Source organism: Bos indicus, chromosome 8 (assembly GCF_029378745.1).
Source record: "Bos indicus isolate NIAB-ARS_2022 breed Sahiwal x Tharparkar chromosome 8, NIAB-ARS_B.indTharparkar_mat_pri_1.0, whole genome shotgun sequence".
NCBI classification, from domain to species: Eukaryota; Metazoa; Chordata; class Mammalia; order Artiodactyla; family Bovidae; genus Bos; species Bos indicus.
This window is the reverse complement of record NC_091767.1, coordinates 28,780,446-28,804,566: the sequence shown is the minus strand read 5'-3', so window position 1 is coordinate 28,804,566 and position 24,121 is coordinate 28,780,446. Positions and strand designations below refer to the sequence as shown.

Below are 24,121 nucleotides of genomic sequence, written 5' to 3'. Positions count from 1 at the left end.
GCCATCTTCTCACTCTGCTAGCTTTCTGAATAAAGTCATTTTCCTTGCCTCAACACCTCATCTCTCAGATTCATTGGCTTGTCATGGGGTGAGCAGAGCAAGCTTGGACTCCATAACAAGAGGGCCAGAACCAAGGCAAGCTTCTGCACCAGGGCCTCAGAGCATTGCCAGACCAACCACAGCATACTTACCCCTATTTTTTGGAGAACATGATCCCACATTGCTCATCATGGCATCAGCTACTTTTTCCAGGACCACAGCCTGCTATCTCTACATCTGCAGTGGGGCTAAGAGTGGGGCCTGGTAGTTGGTTTATACCCTCTGCTTACCTAGGAAACATCAGCAGCTGTTTTTCTTCATTGGGGCACTCACCTGATTGATATAAGAGTTTGATCAGAGTCCAGCATGCCAAAATAGTTAATTCTAATCTCTTTCTGTCTTCATGGTTGCTTTGCTGGAGGGACTTAGCTTACTGTGCCTCTGTTTCCTACTGTGCCATTTTGCATGACATCACTCCCACCTACTTTTAAAACATCTTTTGCACCTTCTTAACCAGTCTACTCTGATGGCCTCTATTTTATAGTTATTGGGGCTCAAATGGTAAAGAATCTTCCTACAATGCAGTAGACTGGCATTTGATCCCTGATGGAGAGATCCCCTGGAGAAGGGAATGGGCCACCCACTGCAGTATGCTTGCCTTGAGAACTCCATGGACAGGGGAGCCTGGTGAGCCAAGCACATATAAAGGGAAGTGTGATGTTGTGATGGATTAAATGTGATAGCAAATTTGGAAAACTCAGCAGTGGCCACGGGACTGGAAAAGGTCAGTTTTCATTCCAATGCCCAAGAATGCTCAAACTACCGCACAATTGCACTCATCTCACACGCTAGCAAAGTAATGCTCAAAATTCTCCAAGCCGGGCTTCAGCAGTAGGTGAACCATGAACTTCCAGATGTTCAAGCTGGTTTTAGAAAAGGCAGAGGAACCAGAGATCAAATTGCCAACATCCGCTGGATCATGAAAAAAGCAAGAGAGCTCCAGAAAAACATCTATTTCTGCTTTATTGACTATGCCAAAGCCTTTGACTGTGTGGATCACAATAAACTGTGGAAAATTCTGAAAGAGACGGGAATACCAGACTACCTGGCTTGCCTCTTGAGAAACCTGTATGCAGGTCAGGAAGCAACAGTTAGAACTGGACATGGAACAACAGACTGGTTCCAAATAGGAAAAGGAGTGCGTCAGGGATGTATATTGTCACCCTGCTTATTTAACTTATATGCAGAGTACATCATGAGAAATGCTGGGCTGGAAGAGGCACAAGCTGGAATCAAGATTACCGGAGCAATATTAATAACCTCAGATATGCAGATGACACCACCCTTTTGGCAGAAAGTGAAGAAGAACTAAAGAGCCTCTTAATGAAAGTGAAAAGGGAGAGTGAAAAAGTTGGCTTAAAGCTCAGCATTCAGAAAACGAAGATCATGGCATCCAGTCCCATCACTTCCTGGCAAGTAGATGGGGAAACAGTGGAAACAGTGACAGACTTTATGTTTCTGGGCTCCAAAATCACTGCAGATAGTGATTGCAGCCATGAAATTAAAAGACACTTACTCCTTGGAAGGAAAGTTATGACCGACCTAGACAGCATATTAAAAAGCAGAGACATTACTTTGCCAACAAAGGTCCGTCTAGTCAAGGCTATGGTTTTTCCAGTAGTCATGTATGGATGTGAGAGTTGGATTATAAAGAAAGCTGAGCGCCGAAGAATTGATGCTTTTGAACTGTGGTGTTGGAGAAGACTCTTGAGAATCCCTTGGACTGCAAGGAGATCCAACCAGTCCATCCTAAAGGAGATCAGTCCTGGGTGTTCATTGGAAGGACTGATGTTGAAGCTGAAACTCCAATCCTTTGGCCACCTGATGCGAAGAGCTGACTCATTTGAAAAGACCCTGATGCTGGGAAAGATTGAGGGCAGGAGGAGAAGGGGATGACAGAGGATGAGATGGCTGGATGGCATCACTGGCTCAATAGACATGAGTTTGTGTAAACTCCAGGAGTTGGTGATGGACAGGGAGGCCTGGCATGGTGCAGTCCATGGGGTCACAAAGAGTTGGACATGACTGAGCGACTGAACTGAACTCACTGAAAGATGTAATACTGTAGTAAAAACAGGGTTTTAGAGTGAAACATATCTGTATTTGCATTCTAACTGTCTGATTTACCCTGGGTAAATTGGTGAAGCTGAGTTTCATCTGTCAAATAACTTTCTTGATAATATGGAGGTGAAATTGCTCAGTTGTATCCAACTGTTCGTGACGTCATAGATTGCAGCCTGCCAGGCTCCTCTGTCCATGGAATTCTCTAGGCAAGAATATAGGAGTGGGTTGCCTTTTCCTTCTCCAGGGATCTTCCCGTCCCAGGGATCGAACCTGGGTCTCCTGCATTGCAGGCATATTCTTTATTGTCTGAGCCACAAGGGAAGCTGTGATAATATGGAAGGAGTTATATAAAAGTGTTAATGACTGTAAATGTCAGTATTATACCAATGTTAGGTGATACTCCTATTTTATCATCAGTTGCTACGCACTTAGTGCCAAGCATCTTATTAGGTGCTTTATTTTACATTCCCAGAAACTATTCTGTAAAATAAATATTTTCTCTCTTTTTTTTTTTTTACAGATGATGAAACTAAAGCTTAGCGAGGTTTTTTAAACAATTTTCTTGAAGTAGAATTAGGAGCTAAATCCAGGGCTGATGCAAGCCCTTGCTTATAGCCCTTATTCTACACTGCCTCTGATCTGGGTCACAGTGTCTGATTTTAATGTCTCTTATTGTTTTCTTTCTTTAGGAGTCACATGCTGTAGGGAAAAAGCCTGAGAATTCAGCAGACATGATTGAAGAAGGAGAGCTTATCCTATCTGTAAATATCTTTTACCCTGTGATTTTTCATAAGGTCAGTAGTAAAACCTTTTGGACTTTACAGATAATATGAGTGACTTTTACCAGAGAGTGTATTTAAACCTTATTTGAACCAAAATAAACACAAGCATATGCTGTTTTATATGACATTCTATTTTCTTGAGTTCTTTGTTTTACAAAGAATGTCATAAAGTCAGTTTTCATATAATCTCTTAAGTAATAGGATTATAGTTAGTGTTGGAATGTATACCTGATTTCTGTACTAGTAGCCACTGAAAGTTTGTAAATCTGCAGTGATTCTGATAGTATTATTTCTTGAGGGTTTTTTTTTTTTTTTTTGGTAGAAAAACTGGTTAAGGAGGGTTTTGTTTTGTTTTCACCAATTCAAAATTCTTGGGAAGTTATTGAACTAGCTAAGGACAGCTCTTCTTAGATGAAAATGCAGAAAGTTAGCAGGTCAGGGGTATCCAGGAATTTCTTAGGAATCTCTAGTAAAAAGAGCTCTATCGCAGTTAATATATTCTTAATTTCCCACATAGATGTATCATAAACTTTAATAAGATTTCATTGAAATATTACTGTACATAAATTGCACTTGTGAATAAACTTTTATGATTCATCTGTGGTATAGTTAGCTAGCACTAATTATTAGATTGGTACAAAAATAATTGTGGTTTCAGACTGTGAATTTTAAATCATTATAATTAGGCTCAAACATATCTTTATTAATCAAAATAGGAAACATTACAATCAACACATCTTGCCAATGAGAAATAAGTTTTTTTATTCCTGTAGCATAGAAATCCACACTTCAGGATTTGATGAATTCTTGGAAAGCATTTTCTTCCTCCTGCTGGTTGTGGAAGTGTTTTCCCTTTAAGAAGTTGTCAAGATGCTTGAAGAACTGGTAGTCAGTTGGTAGTCAGGTGAATATGGCAGGTATAAACATAAAATAAAACCTTGTGGCCCAGTTGATTCAACTTTTGAAGCATCGGTTGTGCGGTGTGTAGGCAGGCATTGTCATGCATAAAAATTGGGCCCTTTCTGTTGACCAGTGCTGGCTGCCAGTGCTACAGTTGCATTTCATCTATTTGCTGAGCATACTTCTCAGATGAAATGGTTTCACTGGGATTCAGAAAGCTGTAGTGGTCAGACCAGCAGCAGAACACCAGTGACCATGATTTTTTTTTGGTGCACATTTGCTTTGGGAAGTTCTTTGGAGTTTCTTCTCGGTCTGACCACTTAGCTGGTTGTCGCCAGTTCTCATATAAAATCCACTTTTTGTCCCAAATCACAATTTGATTGAGAAAGAGTTCGTTGTATAGAATAGACAACAACACTTCAGAGAGAAAGGTTTTTTTGATTTTCAGTCAGCCCATGAGGCACCCACTTACTTTTTCACCTTTTTCACCTTTCCAGTTTGTTTCAAATGAGGAATAGCTGTAGAATGGTTAACGTTGAGTTCTTAGGAAACTTGTGTAGTTTTAAGAGGATCAGCTTCAATGATAACCCTCAACTGGTTTTTGTCAACTTTGGTGGCTGTCCACCACGCTCCTCATCTTCATGGTTCTCGTCTCCTTTGTAAAACTTCTTGAAGTTTTGCACTGCACTGTAAGTTTGTTAGCAGTTCCTGAGCCAAATGCATTGTTGATGTTTCAAGTTGTCTCTGTTCTTTAGAACCCATTTTGAACTCAAATTAGAGAATCACTCAAATTTGCTTTTTGTCTAACATCATTTCCATAGTCTAAAACAAATATAAAATAAACAGCAGGTAATAAGTCATTAGCAAAAAAAGAAAAGTGAGAAATGTGCAATAATGTGATGTATAACACAACCACATTTATTTAAGAGTATATTCCAATATCAAACAACAAATTTCAACAGTGTAAAAACTGCAATTACTTTTGTACCAATCTAATACCCTGTTTGATTAAGATCCTAAATTATCAATCAAAGAAAACAAAGCAAAGCAAAACTAATAAGACCAAATGTCAGTAGTGTATAGATTCCTTGATTTCAGTGAGATAGCTTTCAGGACAATTTAAAAGTCAGTGAAATTATATTCCTAAGACTCTTCATATTAATGTCACTTTAGTAGCAACTTGGTTATAAATTTTCACTTAAACTAAAAAAAAGTTTAATTGCCACGTGTATTAGTCCATTCTGGCTGCTATAACAAAATAGCACAAACTGGGTGGCTTATAGGCAACAGAAACTTGTTTCTCACAGTTCTGGAGGCTCAAAGTCTAAGATCAGGGTGCCAGCATCTGGTAAGCGCCCTCTCCCAGGTCACATCGTTTTTATAAAGGCACTAATCCCATTCATGAGGGGGTCCACCCTCATGACCTAATCACCCTCAAAGGCCCACCTCCTAACATCAGCACACTGGGCCTTAGGATTCCAACATGCAAATTTTGGGCAAATATAAGCAGCGCAGCACCAAGTGTCTGTTGTACTCATAGGATTTTAATTTATGGAGGCGACTGAGTGACAGCACTAGAGACCAGTGTCACTGAAAGATTTTCATTATTTACATTTCCTGGGGCTAAGAGTATGCCATGGCATGCAGCACCAAAGGGGCAGTACCAGGATCATTCAGAAGGCAAGGGGAAAGCACAGGCCACAGCCCTTACTGGTTTCCACAGGAAAGGCAAGGCAGAGCGGAGTAAGCAGTTTGGGACTGGCTAGCTTGAATAATTCCTGTGGGCTCTGGGCTGTGGGGCTGTCCTTGTTGTCTGGTACCTGGCTGTGGTTTGACATAGGACAGAGGAGAAATACTGACTTGGTATAATGAGAGTTGGATAGAGATAGTTTCAGAGTATGGGCTCTGGATCACAGGGGAGAGGTAAATAGCTGACAGTTAGTTTGGACCTATAATTAATAGATGCTGGGACTTCCCCGTGGTAAAGAATCTGCCTTCCAATGCAGGGGACATGGGTTCAGTCCCTGGTCAGGTAGCTAGGATCCCACATGCTGTGGGGCTACTTAGCCCACATGCCACATCTAGAGAGAAGCCCTTGTGGCACAATGAACGATCCCACATGTCAGTCACAGGGAAGAGCCTACATACCGCAGCTAAGACCCGACACAGCCAAATAAATAAAATGAATAAATATTTTTAAAAGATCAATGCTGAGTGGACAAATGCAGAATCTAAGAAAACTCAGGACAGCATATTATGGGTATAACTTAAGATAACCAGTAACTTAATTTAGATCTGGTCATGACAGGATTTACAGTTGAATTGCTTTGTCTCTAAGTGAACACTGATTTATTTACTGTCTGACTCGTAGCACAGAGAACACAAGCCCTACCAAACGATGCTGGTATTGGGCAGTCAAAAGCTCACGGAACTGAGGGATTCCATTTGCTGTGTCAGTGACCTCCAGATTGGTGGGGAATTCAGCAACACTCCTGACCAGGCTCCTGAGAACATCAGCAAAGTAAGGTGATTTTTAAAATTTCTAACCATCATAGAACAGGAGAAAATAATAATCATAAGCTAAGGAAATAGGATTACAGGCTCATAAGCATTCCAGTAAATGCTTTCTTCTGTGCCATTCCATCAAGCTTATCCCTTCTTTTTATCATCAAGACCTTTTCAAAGATGAGGCTATATTTGGTTTTGATTTCATCTCCCATTTATTTCTCAACCATTCTTTGTACACTCTTCTTTCTAAGGGCACAGTACCAACCAATAGGTCTCTTTTCCATGTGCATACAACTTGATCTCACTGTAGCATTGGAATTTGCTGTTCACTCTCTCTTCTTTCAAACTCTGTATGAGTTTGTCTGTCATAACTGACCCTAGCAGAGGGTTGGAGTCCACCCAAGAGCATCACTGCCCACGGAAGAACCTTTCAACCCACGACAGAAGCAAATAGGGACATACCCTGTGACACTGGGCCTTGCTGGTACTTCCCAGGGTGCTGCTCTCAAAAGGACAGAGAAACCTTCCATACTTGCTGAAACAGGATAGAAAGGCAGACGGGCCACCCACAGTTTTCAGAAGGGATTGCTTACTCAATAATGTAGTAGGGCCTGGATCCTTCTGAATTTCATCACAGAGCAAGCTTGACCAAGTTCTATTAGCTGGTACAACCCTGGCAGAGGACCTCAGATTTACTGGCATATTTAAGAGGGACAGCATCTCCTGTAAGTCACTAAAAAGCCGTTTGGAACAATTAGTATGTCCAATAGAGTTTGGACATGAACCATCAGAATCTCTTTATGCTCATTCCTTTATCATCAGCCACATAAATGCCGTTATAACTTAGGTCTCATCTTAATTCTTATTCTAAATTCATCTCCTGGGCTTTCCCCCCAGTTTTAATTTTCATGGTTTTAAGTATACTCCAGTCTTTATGAATCTCTTTCTCTCTTGGTTTCCAAACTCATTCTTTGTAAGTGTCTACTGGACATTCTCATTAGCCTCAGTGCTGCGTGACATTTTTACCATGTCTCTATACTTGATACACCCTTGATACCTACCTTTTAAAGGTAACTGTTTTGTTCCTTCTGAAACTGCCCACATCTTTTCCTTATCACTCCCCCTCAGCTGCTATTTATTTCACTGAGAAAATACGTTATCAGAAAAGAATTTTCTGTCATCTCTCACCCACATTTACCCATCTGCCCATGCATTCTCCTTCCCACCTGTTACAGTGGATGGATTAAAACTGCTGCTATCAAAGCCAGTCTAGGTGTCTGCTAGATTCCAACCCCACTGCATAACCAAGGACTTTGTTCTTGTACTATCCCCTTTTTTCCTGCATCATCAGCTTTTCCCTTCTGTTGCCTGTCACATCAGCACACAAATAGACTGTACTATCTCCTACCCTAAAACCTTCTCTTACCATGTATCTTCCTCTGGCTACCATCTCATTTTTCTGTTTTCTTCTCATTAAACTGACTCAAGAATCATGAATTAATAAGTGCCTCAGCTCATTGTTTCTCTTTTTCTCTCCCCTTTGTCCTACACGCACTCTTGTTCATCACCACTCCACCAAAATCACTTCATTGTTGTCGCCACAGATTCATTTCTCGTCTTACTTGATCTCTAATCAGCACAACACAAGTAAATATTCCTTCTTCCTTGAACCACTTTCTTAACTTGGCTTTTAAGACATTACACCCGCCTCATTTTCTTCTTATCCGACTGACTTTTTTACTCCTCTGCTGGATGCTTCTGATCCTCCCAACCGGTGAATGTTACTAAGCCCTTTGAATCAAAGTGAACTTGTCCAGATTCCTAGTCCAGATTTGTTATCTCCAATCTCAGTATCTCCAAACTCCAGAATTATTTTTTCCAATTGCCTCCTTGACCATTACTGAACGTCTAATAGCCACTTTAAACCTAGTATGTTCAGAAACAGACTCTAGTTCTCTCTTCCTCCTCAAATCTGTACCTTCCCCAGTGTTTCCATCTCAGTAAATATGCTCATTCTACACCTGGTTTCTTAAGCCAACAACCTTGGAATCATCTTTGCCTCCTTTTCATCCCACATGGAAGGTGTCAGCAAGTGCTTTGGCTCTACTTTCAAATTATGTTTAGTATCTGTCCGTGTATCTGCTTCACAGGTAGCAGACTGAGAAACCACCGTCATCTCTTGCCTGAACTGTGGAGTAGCCTAGTGACCATTCCCGCTGCTCCCTTTCACACTTCTGTTTATCCTTTACACCAAGCCAGAATGATACTCTAAAGTATCAGGCAGACCCTGTTGCTTTTCAACTGGAAAGTCTATAGAGGCTTCCTCTTACATGTAGAATAAAATACAAAGTCCTTTTTGTGGTCCTGTCTGCCTCTGAACTTTATATCTTAACACCCTCTTTGTCACTTGTTGCCTTCACACCATGAGCCATTCTTGCTCTTTCTCATATATGCTAAGCAGGGTCTTGCTCAGAGCCTTTGTTTCTCTTGTTTCCTCACCTTAGATATTGTTTTTCACCCAGGTATTCAGATGGCTCACTCCTTCATTTCTTAATGTTTCTGATGTTGCCTTGACAAAGAGATCTTTCCCTCTCTTCCCCAGACTTGCTAATAACACTACCTAATGTTAAGTTATATGTTTGTCTGTCTTCTCTTGAACCATGAGGGTAGGGTCTTTGTTTTAGGAATATAGGAATACAGAGGAATTTAGAAATTAGGAATACAGAGGTGTATTTCTGTGATGATGTGTGGCACAGAGGAAGTGGTCAAGTCCTTGTTGAATAAATAAACGAACCAGAATACCTCAAGCTCAACGTTTAGTCTTGAACTCATTACTCTACCATCTCCCTTTTTCTTCAGATGAAACTCTCCTTTTCCACTCCTCTTTATTCTGCCTTAATAGCTCCAGACTCTGTTTTTTCCACTGCTGTGTGCTTTAGTTTGGGCCCTCAGCGTCTTCTCCAGGAACTATTATAGAGACTTCTTAACTGGTTTTCCCACCTTAAGACTGTCCTATACATGCCACTCAAGATGTCTTTTAAAAACAAATCAAATACCAAGAGGGAACTCTCTGGACATTGGGTAATTGTGATGTGTTGTTGTAGGTTTATCCTTGGTAACAAACGTATCATTCTGGTGAGTGGTGTTGATAATGCAGGCAGGCCATGCATGTGTGCTGCATGGGAAACCTCTGCCTTCCTGTTTTATTGTAAACCTAAAACCGCTCTAAGAGAATAAAATGTTTAAAAAATTGATCCTATGATTCTCCAATCCAAACATCTCAGTGGTTCTCCATTGTCTGTAGTCCAAGCTCCTTAGGCTGACAAATAAGGCCTTTTGTGAAGTGTTTCACAAGTTAACTTTCTATACTATTCACCCGCCCTCCTTTTACACCTTAGGCTTCGGCCACAGTGACTTTATCTTCCTCAAGCATACCATACTGTTTTATGCCTCTGAGTGTTTGAACACGGGTGGGAAGCCCTTACTGTCATTTATGAGATTCTTCTTGAGGGTCCTCTGTTTGCCATTCTGGCATGTTTCATGTATCGATTCTAATGCTTTGTAATAATATGCGATACTATTTGATACGTTTGTCTGCCCCACAAGACTGGCTGTGTTCCAGTCTTTTTGGTGACTGGCATGGAGAGCAGCATACTTTCTGAGTTACATTGAAAATGGTTATAAGATACTGGGGTTCTTCAGGTTTGTCAGCTTGGTGCTTTTGGAGATAAACACTAAAGAGAAACAACTGGAATCTCAAGTCTGTATGCACACTAGGAAATAAAAGGTTTATCGTTTCTTTTAAAGGAGAAGCAATCTTATGCAAAGTTTCTCTACCCTATGAGAAAAAAAAAAGGGTATAGCTATAAGTTTATAAGATGAGTTTAATAAGAAAAATATGAATTCACCCTCCTTATTTCATCCGTGTGATAACTGCTCGAAGCAGTGAGTCAGATCTGGGAATCAGTCTTAGCTCCAGGAACCCTGGGGAGTGTTTTTAACCAGACTTGTTTAGTTCAGTGTGTTTGTACATCAGCGCTCATGCCTTCAGCAGCTTTCTAACCATGACCCATAGTCCTATTTTTAACTATTTACACATCTGCTTTTACATTGTTTCTCCCTCTTGCATGTATTAAAATAATATCCTCTTATTATTTAGCACTTATCATGTGTCAGCTGTATAATACACTAGTTGATAGTTCAGGATCTTTGGAAAGAATATCACCATTTTACAGGTAGGAAAAAGGTGGTCAGAGCATTGTTGTAAGTTAACCCTGTTGGGTCAGGAGTGGTGGAGGCTAGATTCAGACCATGGTCAACTTGCCTTCAAAGCCCCATGTTTGTTCTTTGCTGTGTTGGCACTATGCCTAGCTTTAGACATCTATCCCCTACCCTTTTGTTTATTTGGTGAACAAGCACTGCATGAAAACTTGAGTTGTGCTGGTTAAGGGCAAGATTCTAGTACTTGCACTTTGTGGAGTCTTTGCGTGTTCAGGGACCTGTTTCATTTGTCTCCTTGTTCTCCAACTATGTTTTTAGAAAGGTGAACTCATATAATTAAGTGAAATTTTCCTGATGCTAATACTTGTTAGGTCTGTGGAAAATTTTTTTATTTTATTGATTAACATTTGTATTTTATGGTTTTAAGTTTTCCCTTGGAAAATTCTAAATACACACACAAAAAAGACAAGCATATATGTATGGCTGAGTCCATTCACTGTTCACCTGAAACTCACAATATTGTTAATTGGCTATACCCTCATATAAAATAAAAAGCTTAAAAAAAAAAGAGAGACTAGTATAATGAGTCTTATGTACCCATTATCCACCTTCAACAGTTCTCAGCATTTTGCCAGAATTATTTCATCTGTTTACCCCATGCCATTGTCACACCTAACAAACTGAAAATAAGTCCTATGTTATAACGATTTTTTTTAACAGAGAGATGTTTGGCATGTATTCTATTGGTGATCATGGAATAAATTATTTACCTGCAGGTCTCGTAGCTGAGAAAATAAGAATCTTTATTCCAGTCAATAAGCAGGACTTAAATAAAATACTTTCCTTGAGTAATTTGGTGTGTGACAGGACTAGGAGGACTGGGCCAGGGTATTTAAATCTTTTTTAAAAGCCATGTCTAAAATGTAATGTGTTTTGCTAATGTTTGTTTTAGACTCTAGTACTTCAGGAATGAAGTAAAATTTTAAAATATGTGTATACCTAAAGCAACTAGAAAAGGAAAAAATGAGGAACTCCAGGGTTTGAAGGAAAGAAATCATAAAAATTGGGGCAGAAATAAATGCAAAAGAAACAAGAGAGACCATAGCAAAAATCAACAAAGCTAAAAGCTGGTTCTTTGAGAAGATAAATAAAATAGACAAACCATTTGCCACACTCATCAAGAATCAAAGGGAGAAGAATCAGATCAACAAAATTAGAAATGAAAATGGAGAAATCACAACAGACAACACAGAAATACAAAGGATCATAAGAGACTACTATCAGCAACTATATGCCAGTAAAATGGACAACTTGGAAGAAATGGACAAATTCTTAGAAAAGTATAACTTTCCAAAACTGAACCAGGAAGAAATAGAAAATCTTAACAGACCCATCACAAGCACGGAAATCGAAACTGTAATCAGAAATCTTCCAGCAAACAAAAGCGCAGGATCAGACAGCTTCACAGCTGAATTCTACCAAAAATTTAGAGAAGAGCTAACACCTATCCTACTCAAACTCTTCCAGAAAATTGCAGAGGAAGGTAAACTTCCAAACTCATTCTATGAGGCCACCATCAGCCTAATACCAAAACCAGACAAAGATGCCACAAAAAAAGAAAACTATAGGCCAGTATCACTGATGAGCATAGATGCAAAAGTCCTTAACAAAATTCTAGCAAACAGAATCCAACAACATATTAAAAAGATCATACCTAATGACCAAGCAGGCTTTATCCCAGGGATGCAAGGATTCTTTAATATTCACAAATAAATAAATGTGATACACCACATTAACAAATTAAAAGATAAAAACCATATGATTATCTCAGTAGATGCAGAGAAAGCCTTTGACAAAATTCAACATCCATTTATGATAAAAACCTTCCAGAAAGCAGGCATAGAGGGAACATACCTCAACATAATAAAAGCCATATATGATAAACCCACAGCAAACATTATCCTCAAAGGTGAAAAATTGAAAGCATTTCTCCTAAAATCAGGAACAAGACAAGGGTGCCCTCTCTCACCACTACTATTCAACATAGTTTTGGAAGGTTTAGCCACAGCAATCAGAGAAGAAAAAGAAATGAAAGGAATCCAGATTGGAAAGGAAAAAGTAAAACTCTCACTGTTTGCAGACGACATGATCCTCTACATAGAAAACCCTGAAGACACCACCAGAAAATTACTAGAGCTAATCAATGAATATAGTAAAGTTGCAGGATATAGAATTAACACACAGAAACCACTTACATTCCTATACACTAACAGTGAGAAAACAGATAAATTAAGGAAACAGTTCTATTTACCAAACAACGAAAAGAATAAAATACTTAGGATTAACTCTACCTAAAGAAACAACAGACCAATATGTATATATATATATAAAACACTGATGAAAGAAATCAAAGATAACACAAATAGATGGAGAAATATACCATGCTCATGGATCTGAAGAATTAATATAGTGAAAATGAGTGTACTACCCAAAGCAATCTATAGATTCATTGCAATCCCTATCAAGCTACCAATGTTATTTTTCACAGAACTAGAACAAATAATTTCACAATTTGTATGGAAATACAGAAAACCTCGAATAGCCAAAGCAATGTTGGGAAATAAGAATGGAACTGGAGGAATCAACCTGCCTGACTTCAGCTATCCTACAAAGCTACAGTCATCAAGACAGTATGGTACTGGCACAAAGACAGAAATATAGATCAGTGGAACAAAACAGAAAGCCTAGATATAAATCCACGCACCTATGGACACCTTATCTTTGACAAAGGAGGCAAGAATATACAATGGAGAAAAAAATCTCTTTAACAAGTGGTGCTGGGAAAACTGGTCAACCACTAGTACAAGAATGAAACTAGAACACTTTCTAACACCATACACAAAAATAAACTCAAAATGGATTAAAGATCTAAATGTAAGAGCAGAAACTATAAAACTCCTAGAGGAAAACATAGGCAAAACACTCTGTGACATAAATCACAGCAGGATCCTCTATGACCCACCTCCCAGAGTAATGGAAATAAAAGCAAAAATAAACAAATGGGACATAATTAAACTTAAAAAAGCTTTTTTAACTATAAGCAAGGTGAAAAGACAGACTTCAGAATGGGAGAAAATAATAGCAAATGAAGCAACTGACAAAGAATTAATCTCAAAAATATACAAGCAGCTCCTGCAGCTCAATTCCAGAAAAATAAATGACCCAATCAAAAAAATGGGCCAAAGAACTAAACAGACATTTCTCCAAAGAACACATACAGATGGCTAACAAACACATGAAAAGATGCTCAACATCACTCATTATCAGAGAAATGCAAATCAAAACCACAGTGACATACCATCTCATGCCAGTCAGAATGGCTGCTATCCAAAAGTCTACAAACAAGAAATGCTGGAGAGTGTGTGGAGAAAAGGGAACCCTCTTACACTGTTGGTGGGAATGCAAACTAGTACAGCCAGTAGGGAGCATAGTGTGGAGATTCCTTAAAAAACTGGAAATAGAACTGCAGTGTATCCCACTGCTGGGCATACACACCAAGGAAACCAGAATGGAAAGAGACACGTGTACCCCAATGTTCATTGCAGCACTGTTTACAATAGCCAAGACATGGAAGCAACCTCGATGTCCATCAGCAGATGAATGGATAAGAAAGCTGTGGTGCATATACACAATGGAATATTACGTAGCCATTAAAAAGAATGCATTTGAATCAGTTCTAATGAGGTTCATGATACTGGAGCCTATTATACAGAGTGAAGAAAGAAAAGTCAGTCAGTAAGTCAGAAAAACACCAATACAGTATACTAACACATATATATGGAATTTAGAAAGATGAGAACGGTGACCCTATATGTGAGACAGCAAACAAGACACAAATGTATAGAACAGTCTTTTGAACTCTGTGGGAGAAGGCGAGGGTGGTATGATTTGAGAGAATAGCATTGAAAATGTATATTATCATATGTGAAACAGATCTCCAGGCCAGGTTCCATGGATGAGACAGGGTGCTCAGGGCTGGTGAACTGGGATGACCCTGAGGGATGGGATGTGAAGAGAGGTGGGAGGGCGTTTAGGATGGGGAACACATGTACACCCATGGCTGATTCATGTCAATATATGGCAAAAACCACTATAATATTGTAAAGTAATTAGCCTCCAATTGAAACAAGTTAATTAAATTAAAAATAAAATAAAAAAAGAAAGTATTCCTTTTACTCAATCCTATTAATAAAGATTTTAAGAGTTAAAAAATAAAAATATGTGTATAAAATCAGAATCATTTTCTGCTCAGGTTTTTTTTTTTTTTCCAGATAGCTAGTTTGGGTTTATTTTTATTTGTTTTTTTAGTGGTTCTTCAGGTTTTAATGTCTGATCTATTGATCTTTTTAATATTGCTCAGATTAGAAGATCTCTTTTTGTCACTAATCCCTTAAAAGAACTCTCAGGCTTCCCTAGTGACTCAGTGGTAAAGAGTCCACTTGCCAGTGCAGGAGATGCGAGTTCAGTCCCTGGTCAGGGAGAGCCACTGGAGAAGGAAACGGCAACCCACTCCAGTATTCTTGCCTGGGAAATCCATGGAGAGAGGAGCCTGGTGGGCTAGTCTGTGGGGTTGCAAAGAGTCGGACATAACTTAGTGACTAAACGACAACAAAGAGGAACTTTTAGACAATACTTTATGCATATATTATTGTTCTTTATTCTAAGTAAAGCCTTGGTATAGGAAGAATGGTAACATAAATTTAAGTTGTAAAACCTTTCCTACCCAAGCTTATCTGACATTTCTTTCACCCATTACCATTTTCCTCCTAGCAGATCTTAGGAATGTTCCTGAGGTTCTGATGTTCCAGACTTGAATGTCAGCAAGAGAATAAATGACTATTAGATACCTAACGACTTTGTTAAATGATCATACTGGTTATCCATAGTTACCTTGATAGATCTTTATCTTACCTTAGACTAATAGTGAAAGTGACTTCTTGGCACTAATTTTTCCATATCAGCTGGTAATTTCCCTCCCTTGGAACTTGTTTGGCTTAAACTAGGTGACAAAATAGGGAAACTGGTTAGGATCTCTGGTTACCATTAGAAATGAAAGTTAACTTATTGATGGTACTTTGGGCAAGGTTGCTTCAGTAAGAATAGATATTCACATTCTGCTTGCCTACAAGTTATTTGAAAATACAAAAAAGGATAACATAATTCCATGATCATTGTCATTATCACTGGGGAAACATCAGTGAGGTGACTTTAGTTTTCAGTTCTGGTATCTAAAACAATTGTCACTGCTGTGTATGCATATCATAAAATAATACTGACACTGAATCTCAGGACAACATACAAATTTAAATCAAACCTAGAGATTAAAACTGCAATAGAAAAGAATTGAAAATAGTAGCAAGAATTGTATCTGTCTTTATCCCTGGTGACCAAGATAATACCTTATCATATAGGAGGTTCCTGTTAAATGTTAATAAGCTGAGCATATTCTGTGAAGGTGCATGAAATTACTGTAAAATGTACTAGTGTGGACATACAAATTTGGAATTAATACTTAGAGCAATTTTATAATGGTTAATACTGAATTTTTTCTCAATACCATCTGTTTTCTTTTAGGACCTATACAAATCAGCCTTCTTTTATTTTGAAGGAACATTTTATAATGATAAAAGATACCCTGAGTGCAGAGATTTGAGCAGGTATAGTTTGCAAAAATCTTCTCAAAGTCTTTGCTATTTCTCATCAAAATAAGATTATCTCCACAAGTCCTATTATTGGTGTGTTAAGGATCTTTGCCAAGGAATCATTTTGTTAGATTGTTTTACTAGTTTTCAGATTAAAAAGTCTCTCTCAAATTTTAAAAATATTTTCAAAGTTATTTCATCCAGTTGGCCTAGGTTATAGTAAGTTAATCAAATTTTTACCACTGTAAGAACATTTTTTTTTAACCGAAGACATACATAGATTATTTCAAGATCTTTGCCAGCTATCTAAACTTTTCTTAAAAAAACATATTATCTACTGTTTCAGAATTATAGTTTATCTTGTGTTGAGTCTTATAGATAACATCTGGAAAAAAGTAAATTCTCCTTCAACACTTTATTATCTCTGTTCTTCACATTTAGTTAAAGTGTAGTAAATTCACTTTTTTTTGACTTGTCAGGTGTATACCATTTGTCCTAGGTGAGTGGATATATATAAGTTGTTTATGTATATAACATGAAAAATCTATGTCTGACATCGTGCTATCTACATAAAAGTATTACTATACTTTTATTACTGGTGTCCTGACAACTGAGTCTGTATATATGTATAAGTTATTCTGAGTGTTTATATAAACTCTTTCATTCTCTTTCATTATAACCACTTGTATCTATATTCTAATGCAGCAGTTCTCAAACTTGGTCTCCACACTCCTTCATACTGTAAATAATTGACCCCAAAGAGCTTTTTATGTGGGTTATAGCTGTAAATATTCACCATACTAGAGATCAAAACTAAGAAATATTTAAAAATGTTAACTAATTTAAATAATCTGGGCTTCCCTGGTGTTCCAGTGGTTAAGAATCTGCCTTGCAATGCAGAGGACACCAGTTCAGTCCCTGGTCTGGGAAGATCCCACACGCTACAGGGCAACTAAGCCGCAGCCAGTGAGCCTGCACTCGAGTCCACATGCTGAACTGCTGAGCCCACGCGCCCTAGACCCATGCTCTGCAACATGAGAGGCCACCAGAATGAGAAGCCCACACACCACAGCTGGAGAGCAGCCCCTGCTCCCTCCAACTAGCAAAAGCCTGTGTAGCAATGAAGACCCAGTGCAGCCAAAAGTTAAAACATAAAAAAAAAAAATCATCATTAAATAGTCCAATTACAGTCACCGTTAATTACATTTTTATGAAAAATAACTTTTCCAAACAGAAGAGTGATGTTATACATTTTCCATTCAATCTGAAGTGATTACACATCATTTAGCCTCCTGAAAACTGGTGTTTATGAGAGAAAAACAGCTGAAAGAGCAAATAACATTTTAGGATTACTGCAGAGATTTTTGACCACATCAACATCTCTGGGGGTTTCAGGATCTTACTTTGTGAACTGCTGCTCTCATGGATACAGAAAAATTCAGACTTCCTTCCTACTTGGCAACATGTATCAACCACTCTGATTTTCACCTCAAGATGGTAATTGTCCAATTAATTGAGTGAGCCAGCTTTTGTGAAATACTGCAGTTGCGAACTGTTTGGAGCAGTGATATCCTTGCCTTTTTCCTCCTCAGAACCATCATTGAGTGGTCAGAGTCACATGATAGAGGCTATGGAAAGTTTCAGACTGCTAAGATGGAAGACTTCACCTTCAATGACTTGTATATTAAAGTGGGTTTTCCTTACTTATACTGTCACCAGGGAGACTGTGAACACGTTGTTGTCATTACTGACATAAGGTAAGTGGTAGCACTCAGAACATTTGTCCTGTTTGATTTCACAGTAGAAAACCATGGGTAGATTTGTTTGAAATAAGAGGAATAAAAGAAATGATCACTGCCGCTTGACTCAGGAGCAGCAAAAATGTTTGCTTTTTCTACAGTGACCAACTCTGCATCTGCATCAGTGTGAGCCATTTGAAATGGTCCAACTCTTTGTAACACGACGGTCTGTCCATAGAATTCTCCAAGCAAGAATATTGGAGTGGGTTCTCTGGAGAACCCCCATATTGGATCTCTGAAGAAGATCCCTTCTTCAGGGGATCTTCTTGACCCAGGGATCAAACCCAGGTCTCCTGAATTGCAGGCAAATTCTTTACCATCTGAGCTACCAGGGAAACCCTATTTGAAATGGTAGAATATGCCAAAAATCCAGAAAAATAACTGAAGCTCCTCCTCTGCCCAAAGACAGTGTATGACTTCTCTGAGTCTCCGTGGGCCCCCCTCCTCCATTAAAAAATACTAAAAATTATATTTTATCACAGTGCTGCTATAAAGACAAATATAATACATGCTAGATTTTTGCTATAAAAGTATTTATTTAGGGGTTAGAAATCTATAAATACTCTATTAAAGTATCTTCATTTGTGTATTGGACAGCTGTTATTCTAGTAGTAATCATCCATTTTGTATTTCATATAGACCCTTTGCTTTGCACTTGTATTTCTGTGCGTGTTTCTTTTCGTCAGAATTTGAAGGAAATAAAAGGTAACTGGAGGAAGAGAAGAATAATTCTACTGTTTGACAAATATGAAGACATAGTGCTTTGATAAAGATTTATAGTGGGAAGGACTTAAGTAATCTAAAATGAGAATTAGGGATTATAAAGTTTGTGTAGCTGGTATCTCTAATGAATAAAGCTTTTCATTTCCTTATTAGGAAATCTCTGTTTATGAAAGACTACCATAGTATAGGAATAAGCTCTGGTCGATCCTTGGTCTTGGTTTGATTTCTTCTGAGAGACAGTGAAGATGTTCTACGGAGCAATGACTCACGCTGATAGCTTTCCCTGCCTCTACTTTTTTTCCTTTTTTTTTTTTGGTTTTAGTGACCAGTCTCCAAAAATTTACTTCCCATGCCCTCATTCTCAAGAATGTACTTTGTGTAAAGTACTTTACACAGAGAGTAAACCTTGAAAAAGGAAAACATGGAATACAAAGCAGGATAGATAAAGACATAAAAGGAACTCTCAGATGATAGCTGTAGAGCAGACCTAGAGAACAGCTTAGTTCAGAGACTGGAGCTGGACCCGAGGACTCAGGAAGCATGTCCCAAGACTGCTAGACCTCCCACTGGTGTGTGGCCCATGTGAAGAGCACTGTCCCATTCTGTCAGCAAATAAGGAACTGAATTAGTGACAGGTACACTGAAACCTAATAAGGAAATGCAAACATGAGAGAATTAGTAGCTAGAAAACAAGTGTTACATGAGAAAATGAACCTATAGTCAGTTGTGTGGTTTAGGGAGATGTTTAATTCATTAGTCATAATTTAAACATTAAATATCTATTTATCCAAAGTTTAGTAGTTCTGTTGAAAAGCTGTATTAAAAAGAGGCAGTTAAATGAATGGCAGACAGTTGCCTCTTAGGAAGAATTGCTGAGGCAAGAGCCAGAAGCGCTCATAAACCTCATAGATTTACAGGAATTAAAATTATATATTTCTTTGATAATGTATTTCTTTTCTAAGTTTCATATAAGCTGTTCTGCTTGCTCTTTACTCAAATGAGGGGGAATGTGCCTCAGAATAAGCATGAGATGGAAGACAATCCACTTTTCTCTGATGATCTAAGTGTCCTTACATTTCTCATAGTGTAGGTTGTACAGCATCATTCCTAAAATTCAAGGCAACTTAGAAAAGCAATTTTCACTTACTAAGCATTTGCTATGTCGGACTTTCCTAGGGAGTTTTTTAATGTAATTGACAAGTAATTCTTCCCTCAGTTGGTAAAGAATCCCCCTGCAATGCAGGAGACCCTGGTTCGATTCCTGGGCTGGGAAGATCCCTTGGAGAAGGGAAAGGCTACCCACTCCAGTATTCTGGCCTGGAGAATTCCATGGACTGTAGAGTCCATGGACTTGCAAAGAGTTGGACACAACTGTGTGCCTTTCACAAGTAATTTTTATCTTAGAGGAGGATTTAATCATTCATTGCTATCCCACAGTTTAATAGTTGGTAAGCTATCAGGTTTATTAATCACTTTCTGATGAAGGACATGGAAGCCTTCATCTTGGAACGACATGCTGCAGTCCATGGGGTCACAGAGAGTCAGACACGACTTAGCGACTGAACAACAAATCATTTTCTGATGGCGAAGTTAATATAGTGCTACCCTTTGTTACTGGAAAAAAAAATATCAAATTTTATAATTCTTAAAGGGTTTTTAGAATACTGTTGTACATGCCCTTCATTTTTCAAATGAAGAATTGGGGGGTCCAGCATGGTTAAGGATTTATCCAAACCCACTATGCTGATAAATGGTGTAAACTGACTTTCCATTTTTAAAATTTCTTAATTCTTATACCTAAAACTAAAATCCTACCAATTCACATTATACCAAAGCCAGATTTGGATTTTCAGTAAAGGAGTTTTTTAATTGAGAGAGCCATGTTTGTAATTCAAAACCACTTAATCTGTAGCACTGAGTACACTTTCTCAAACTGTGTTCCATAAAAAAAGTACTAAGTAAACAAAGCATGGATTTGAAGAAATTCACCCAGGTAATGCTGCCTACATTTCCCTCTCAAGAGTCACAGTGTACATGGCCCTGAAGAGGTTTGGGAAACTTCACAGAAAAGTGTTTAATCCCAAATGTCTTTTGGAGAAAGTGTTTTATGGAACACAACAGATTGAAAATATACCTACTGTATTGTTCATTTTGAGGTAAGGATGTGTTTCATTACAGATTACAAAAATTTGCACATCATTTATTTTTTCATGTACAAAAGGCTTGTGCATCATGACGACTGCCTGGATAAGACACTTTATCCCCTTATCATCAAGAAGCATTGGCTCTGGACCAGAAAATGTTTTGTTTGTAAAATGTTCACAGCTCGGTAAGTGATTCTGCTTTTTTCCTTGGGAAGTACTGGTTTTCAGTAGTGAAGCACTTTCGATCTTTGGTATTTGTTTTTTTCTGTTTTGAATTGAGGACATATACTTTGGTATATAAATAACATAAAAAGTTTTATCTAGTTAGAAAGCACTACAAATAGTAGTACAAATCAGTTTAAGCTACAGCTGTGTTTTTAAACAATAACCAATTGAATTATGTATAATAGAAGTCTAGGGACTAGGTCAGACTTTATAGTTTGGTGATAACTTATGCTGGATGATGTCATCAGGGAGCCAGGTTCTCTTTCTGCCTCTTGTCAGCAGTTTCCAAAATGGCTTCATCCACAGCTTCTCCATGATAAAAATAACACTTCGTCTCGTTTTTATTTTAATGAGGTCAAAATATGGTTTTATACAGTTTTGTGGTTTTGCATGTTTAGACGTTTAACTGTGAATCACTCATAAAACTATCCAGAGGAAAATGGAAGAATTTAGTGTCATTAGTGTGTTTTGGGTTCCCCACCACCACATGCTTTTCTAAATGATCAATTGAAAAACACGACAAATCAGTTATCAGATCAAAATGGCAATCAGGGAATGTCAAAACATTCCATGAGATGCACAATTCAGACAGACTGAAAAATATCATTTTCACTTAATGTGATATCCTGGTTAAAAAACAAAATCTCAGGTGACTAATAGTTACCCATATTCCTATTTGCATACCCTCTGTATATAACATTTTATCCTAAACTCTAATGTTTGAAGGCTAAGTATGTCGTTAAAATGTATGATACTTTCAAATATGGATTTATATTCTTTTCTACTTACCTTTAAGGAGAAATCTTTCAGAGAAAATTGTCCTTTTTGTCTTGTAGAATACTGGTAGTGTTACGTCTGTACGTATATATGTGTGTACAGTATTATTTATATAAAGGATTATACTGTATAAATAAGATAGAATAAGGCAATAGTGGGAATGTTACCTATACATATTACTACAGCACATTAAAGCATGAAAAAGTTGACTGTAATGACGTACATCTTTTTTAACTACAGATGGGTGACGAACAATGACAGTTTTGCACCACAGGACCCATGTTTCTTTTGTGATGTTTGCTTCCGAATGCTCCACTATGATGCAGAAGGCAACAAACTGGGGGAATTCCTCGCTTATCCCTATGTCGATCCTGGAACCTTTAATTAATATCCAAAAGTGTACCCCTGTGAAATAACTTGGTTACTTTACTTCCAAGAAATGCCAACGAGGAACAGGATCCACCAGAAACAATCGGCTAAAGTTGTCATCCCTGCAAAAAGTTCAAATCACAGATCTTCTTAAGCAGTCTGAATGTATTTAAATGTTTGAATTAAATTAATATTTATTCCAAAGTATAGTTTCTTGCCCATTTTTAAGTGAGTTGTCTATTGAGTTGTAGGACTGCTTTATGTATTCTGAATACAAATCCTTTGTCAGACTTAAGTATTCTGCTTTTCTCCCAGTCTGTACTTTGCCTATTTGCTTTGTCCAGAGGGGTTTTTACTCATCTACCATTAGCAAAATTCTCCTAAAGATACATCAAGTGATGGAAGTGTTTTGAAAATTCTTTGAAGAATATGACAGCTACACCTTGTACCATGAGGCTTCCAAGGTAAATATCCTTCAAATATCTGTAATAAAAATGGAGAGGTTAAGAATAAAAGTACTTAATAAATACAGTATTCAGAAGAGCTATTGTGTAATTTTACACTGAACTCTTATAATGTTAACTAAACACTTCAAGACTCTCACTACATGAATAATGAATGTATAAAGAGCTTGGATATATACTCATAACTTCATAGAAGTAACACTTAAATTGAAGCTTCATTTCTTGAGAACTTTTTGGAATCACAAATGCTCAAGTTTAAAATGTATGACAATTTTAGTATTTTTATGATTAAAAAAAATAGGTTTTATATAACATAACCACTGAGTGGACATGGGAAATCAAGATCCCATGGATTGCTGGCTCTGCATCGCTGTTGTTTGGCAGTAATACCCAGCATTCTATATGCAAAAATAAAACAATTATTTTTCTAGCCCAGCTCTCCATTCTTCTGGTACCTTTGTTATGATAATCTAGTTATCCAATTCTCATTTGGGGCCAGAGGACAACTTCGATAATTTTGAGGAAGGTCTAGATCCATCAGAGAAAATTGTAGCTACTTATTTTATTGAAGATCTTCACGACCCAGATAATCATGATGGTGTGATCACTGACCTAGAGCCAGACATCCTGGAATGTGAAGTCAAGTGGGCCTTAGAAAGCATCACTACGAAAAAAGCTAGTGGAGGTGATGGAATTCCAGTTGAACTATTCCAAATCCTGAAAGATGATGCTGTGAAAGTGCTGCACTCAATATGCCAGCAAATCTGGAAAACTCAGCAGTGGCCACAGGACTGGAAAAGGTCAGTTTTCATTCCAATCCCAAAGAAAGGCAATGCCAAAGAATGCTCAAACTACCGCACAGTTGCACTCGTCTCACATGCTAGTAAAGTAATGCTCAAAATTCTCCAAGCCAGGCTTCAGCAATATGTGAACCGTGAACTTCCTGATGTTCAAGCTGGTTTTCGAAAAGGCAGAGGAACCAGAGATCAAATTGCCAACATCCGCTGGATCATGGAAAAAGCAAGAGAGTTCCAGAAACACATCTATTTCTGCTTTATTGACTATGCCAAAGCCTTTGACTATGTGGATCACAATAAACTGTGGAAAGTTCTGAAAGAGATGGGAATACCAGACCACCTGATCTGCCTCTTGAGAAATCTGTATGCAGGTCAGGAGGCAACAGCTCGAACTGGACATGGAACAACGGACTGGTTCCAAATAGGAAAAGGAGTATGTCAAGGCTGTATATTGTCACCCTGTTTATTTAACTTCTGTGCAGAGTACATCATGAGAAATGCTAGACTGGAAGAAACGCAAGCTGGAATCAAGGTTGCCGGGAGAAAT

General features: G+C 38.1%; 1 protein-coding gene across 4 annotated transcripts in view; it reads left to right on the top strand.

Moving 5' to 3' along the window:
- Positions 1 to 22,517, top strand: part of SNAPC3 (small nuclear RNA activating complex polypeptide 3) — a 35,916-nt gene extending 13,399 nt beyond the window's left edge. The window contains exons 4-9 of one of the 4 annotated variants that reach the window (XR_011568028.1): positions 2,853 to 2,957; positions 6,217 to 6,366; positions 16,209 to 16,291; positions 17,869 to 18,033; positions 20,977 to 21,127; positions 22,185 to 22,517. Coding sequence is in view for 3 of the 4 variants with exons in the window: in XM_019965910.2 (XP_019821469.1) it covers positions 2,853 to 2,957; positions 6,217 to 6,366; positions 16,209 to 16,291; positions 17,869 to 18,033; positions 21,020 to 21,127; positions 22,185 to 22,332 (759 nt within the window). In the remaining variant the exon portion in view is untranslated. Of the gene's footprint in view, positions 1 to 2,852; positions 2,958 to 6,216; positions 6,372 to 16,208; positions 16,292 to 17,868; positions 18,034 to 20,976; positions 21,128 to 22,184 lie in introns of all 4 variants that reach the window. The other 3 variants (XM_070794523.1, XM_019965910.2, XM_070794524.1) reach the window with 3 other exon arrangements.
- The last annotated feature ends 1,604 nt before the right edge of the window (positions 22,518 to 24,121 follow it).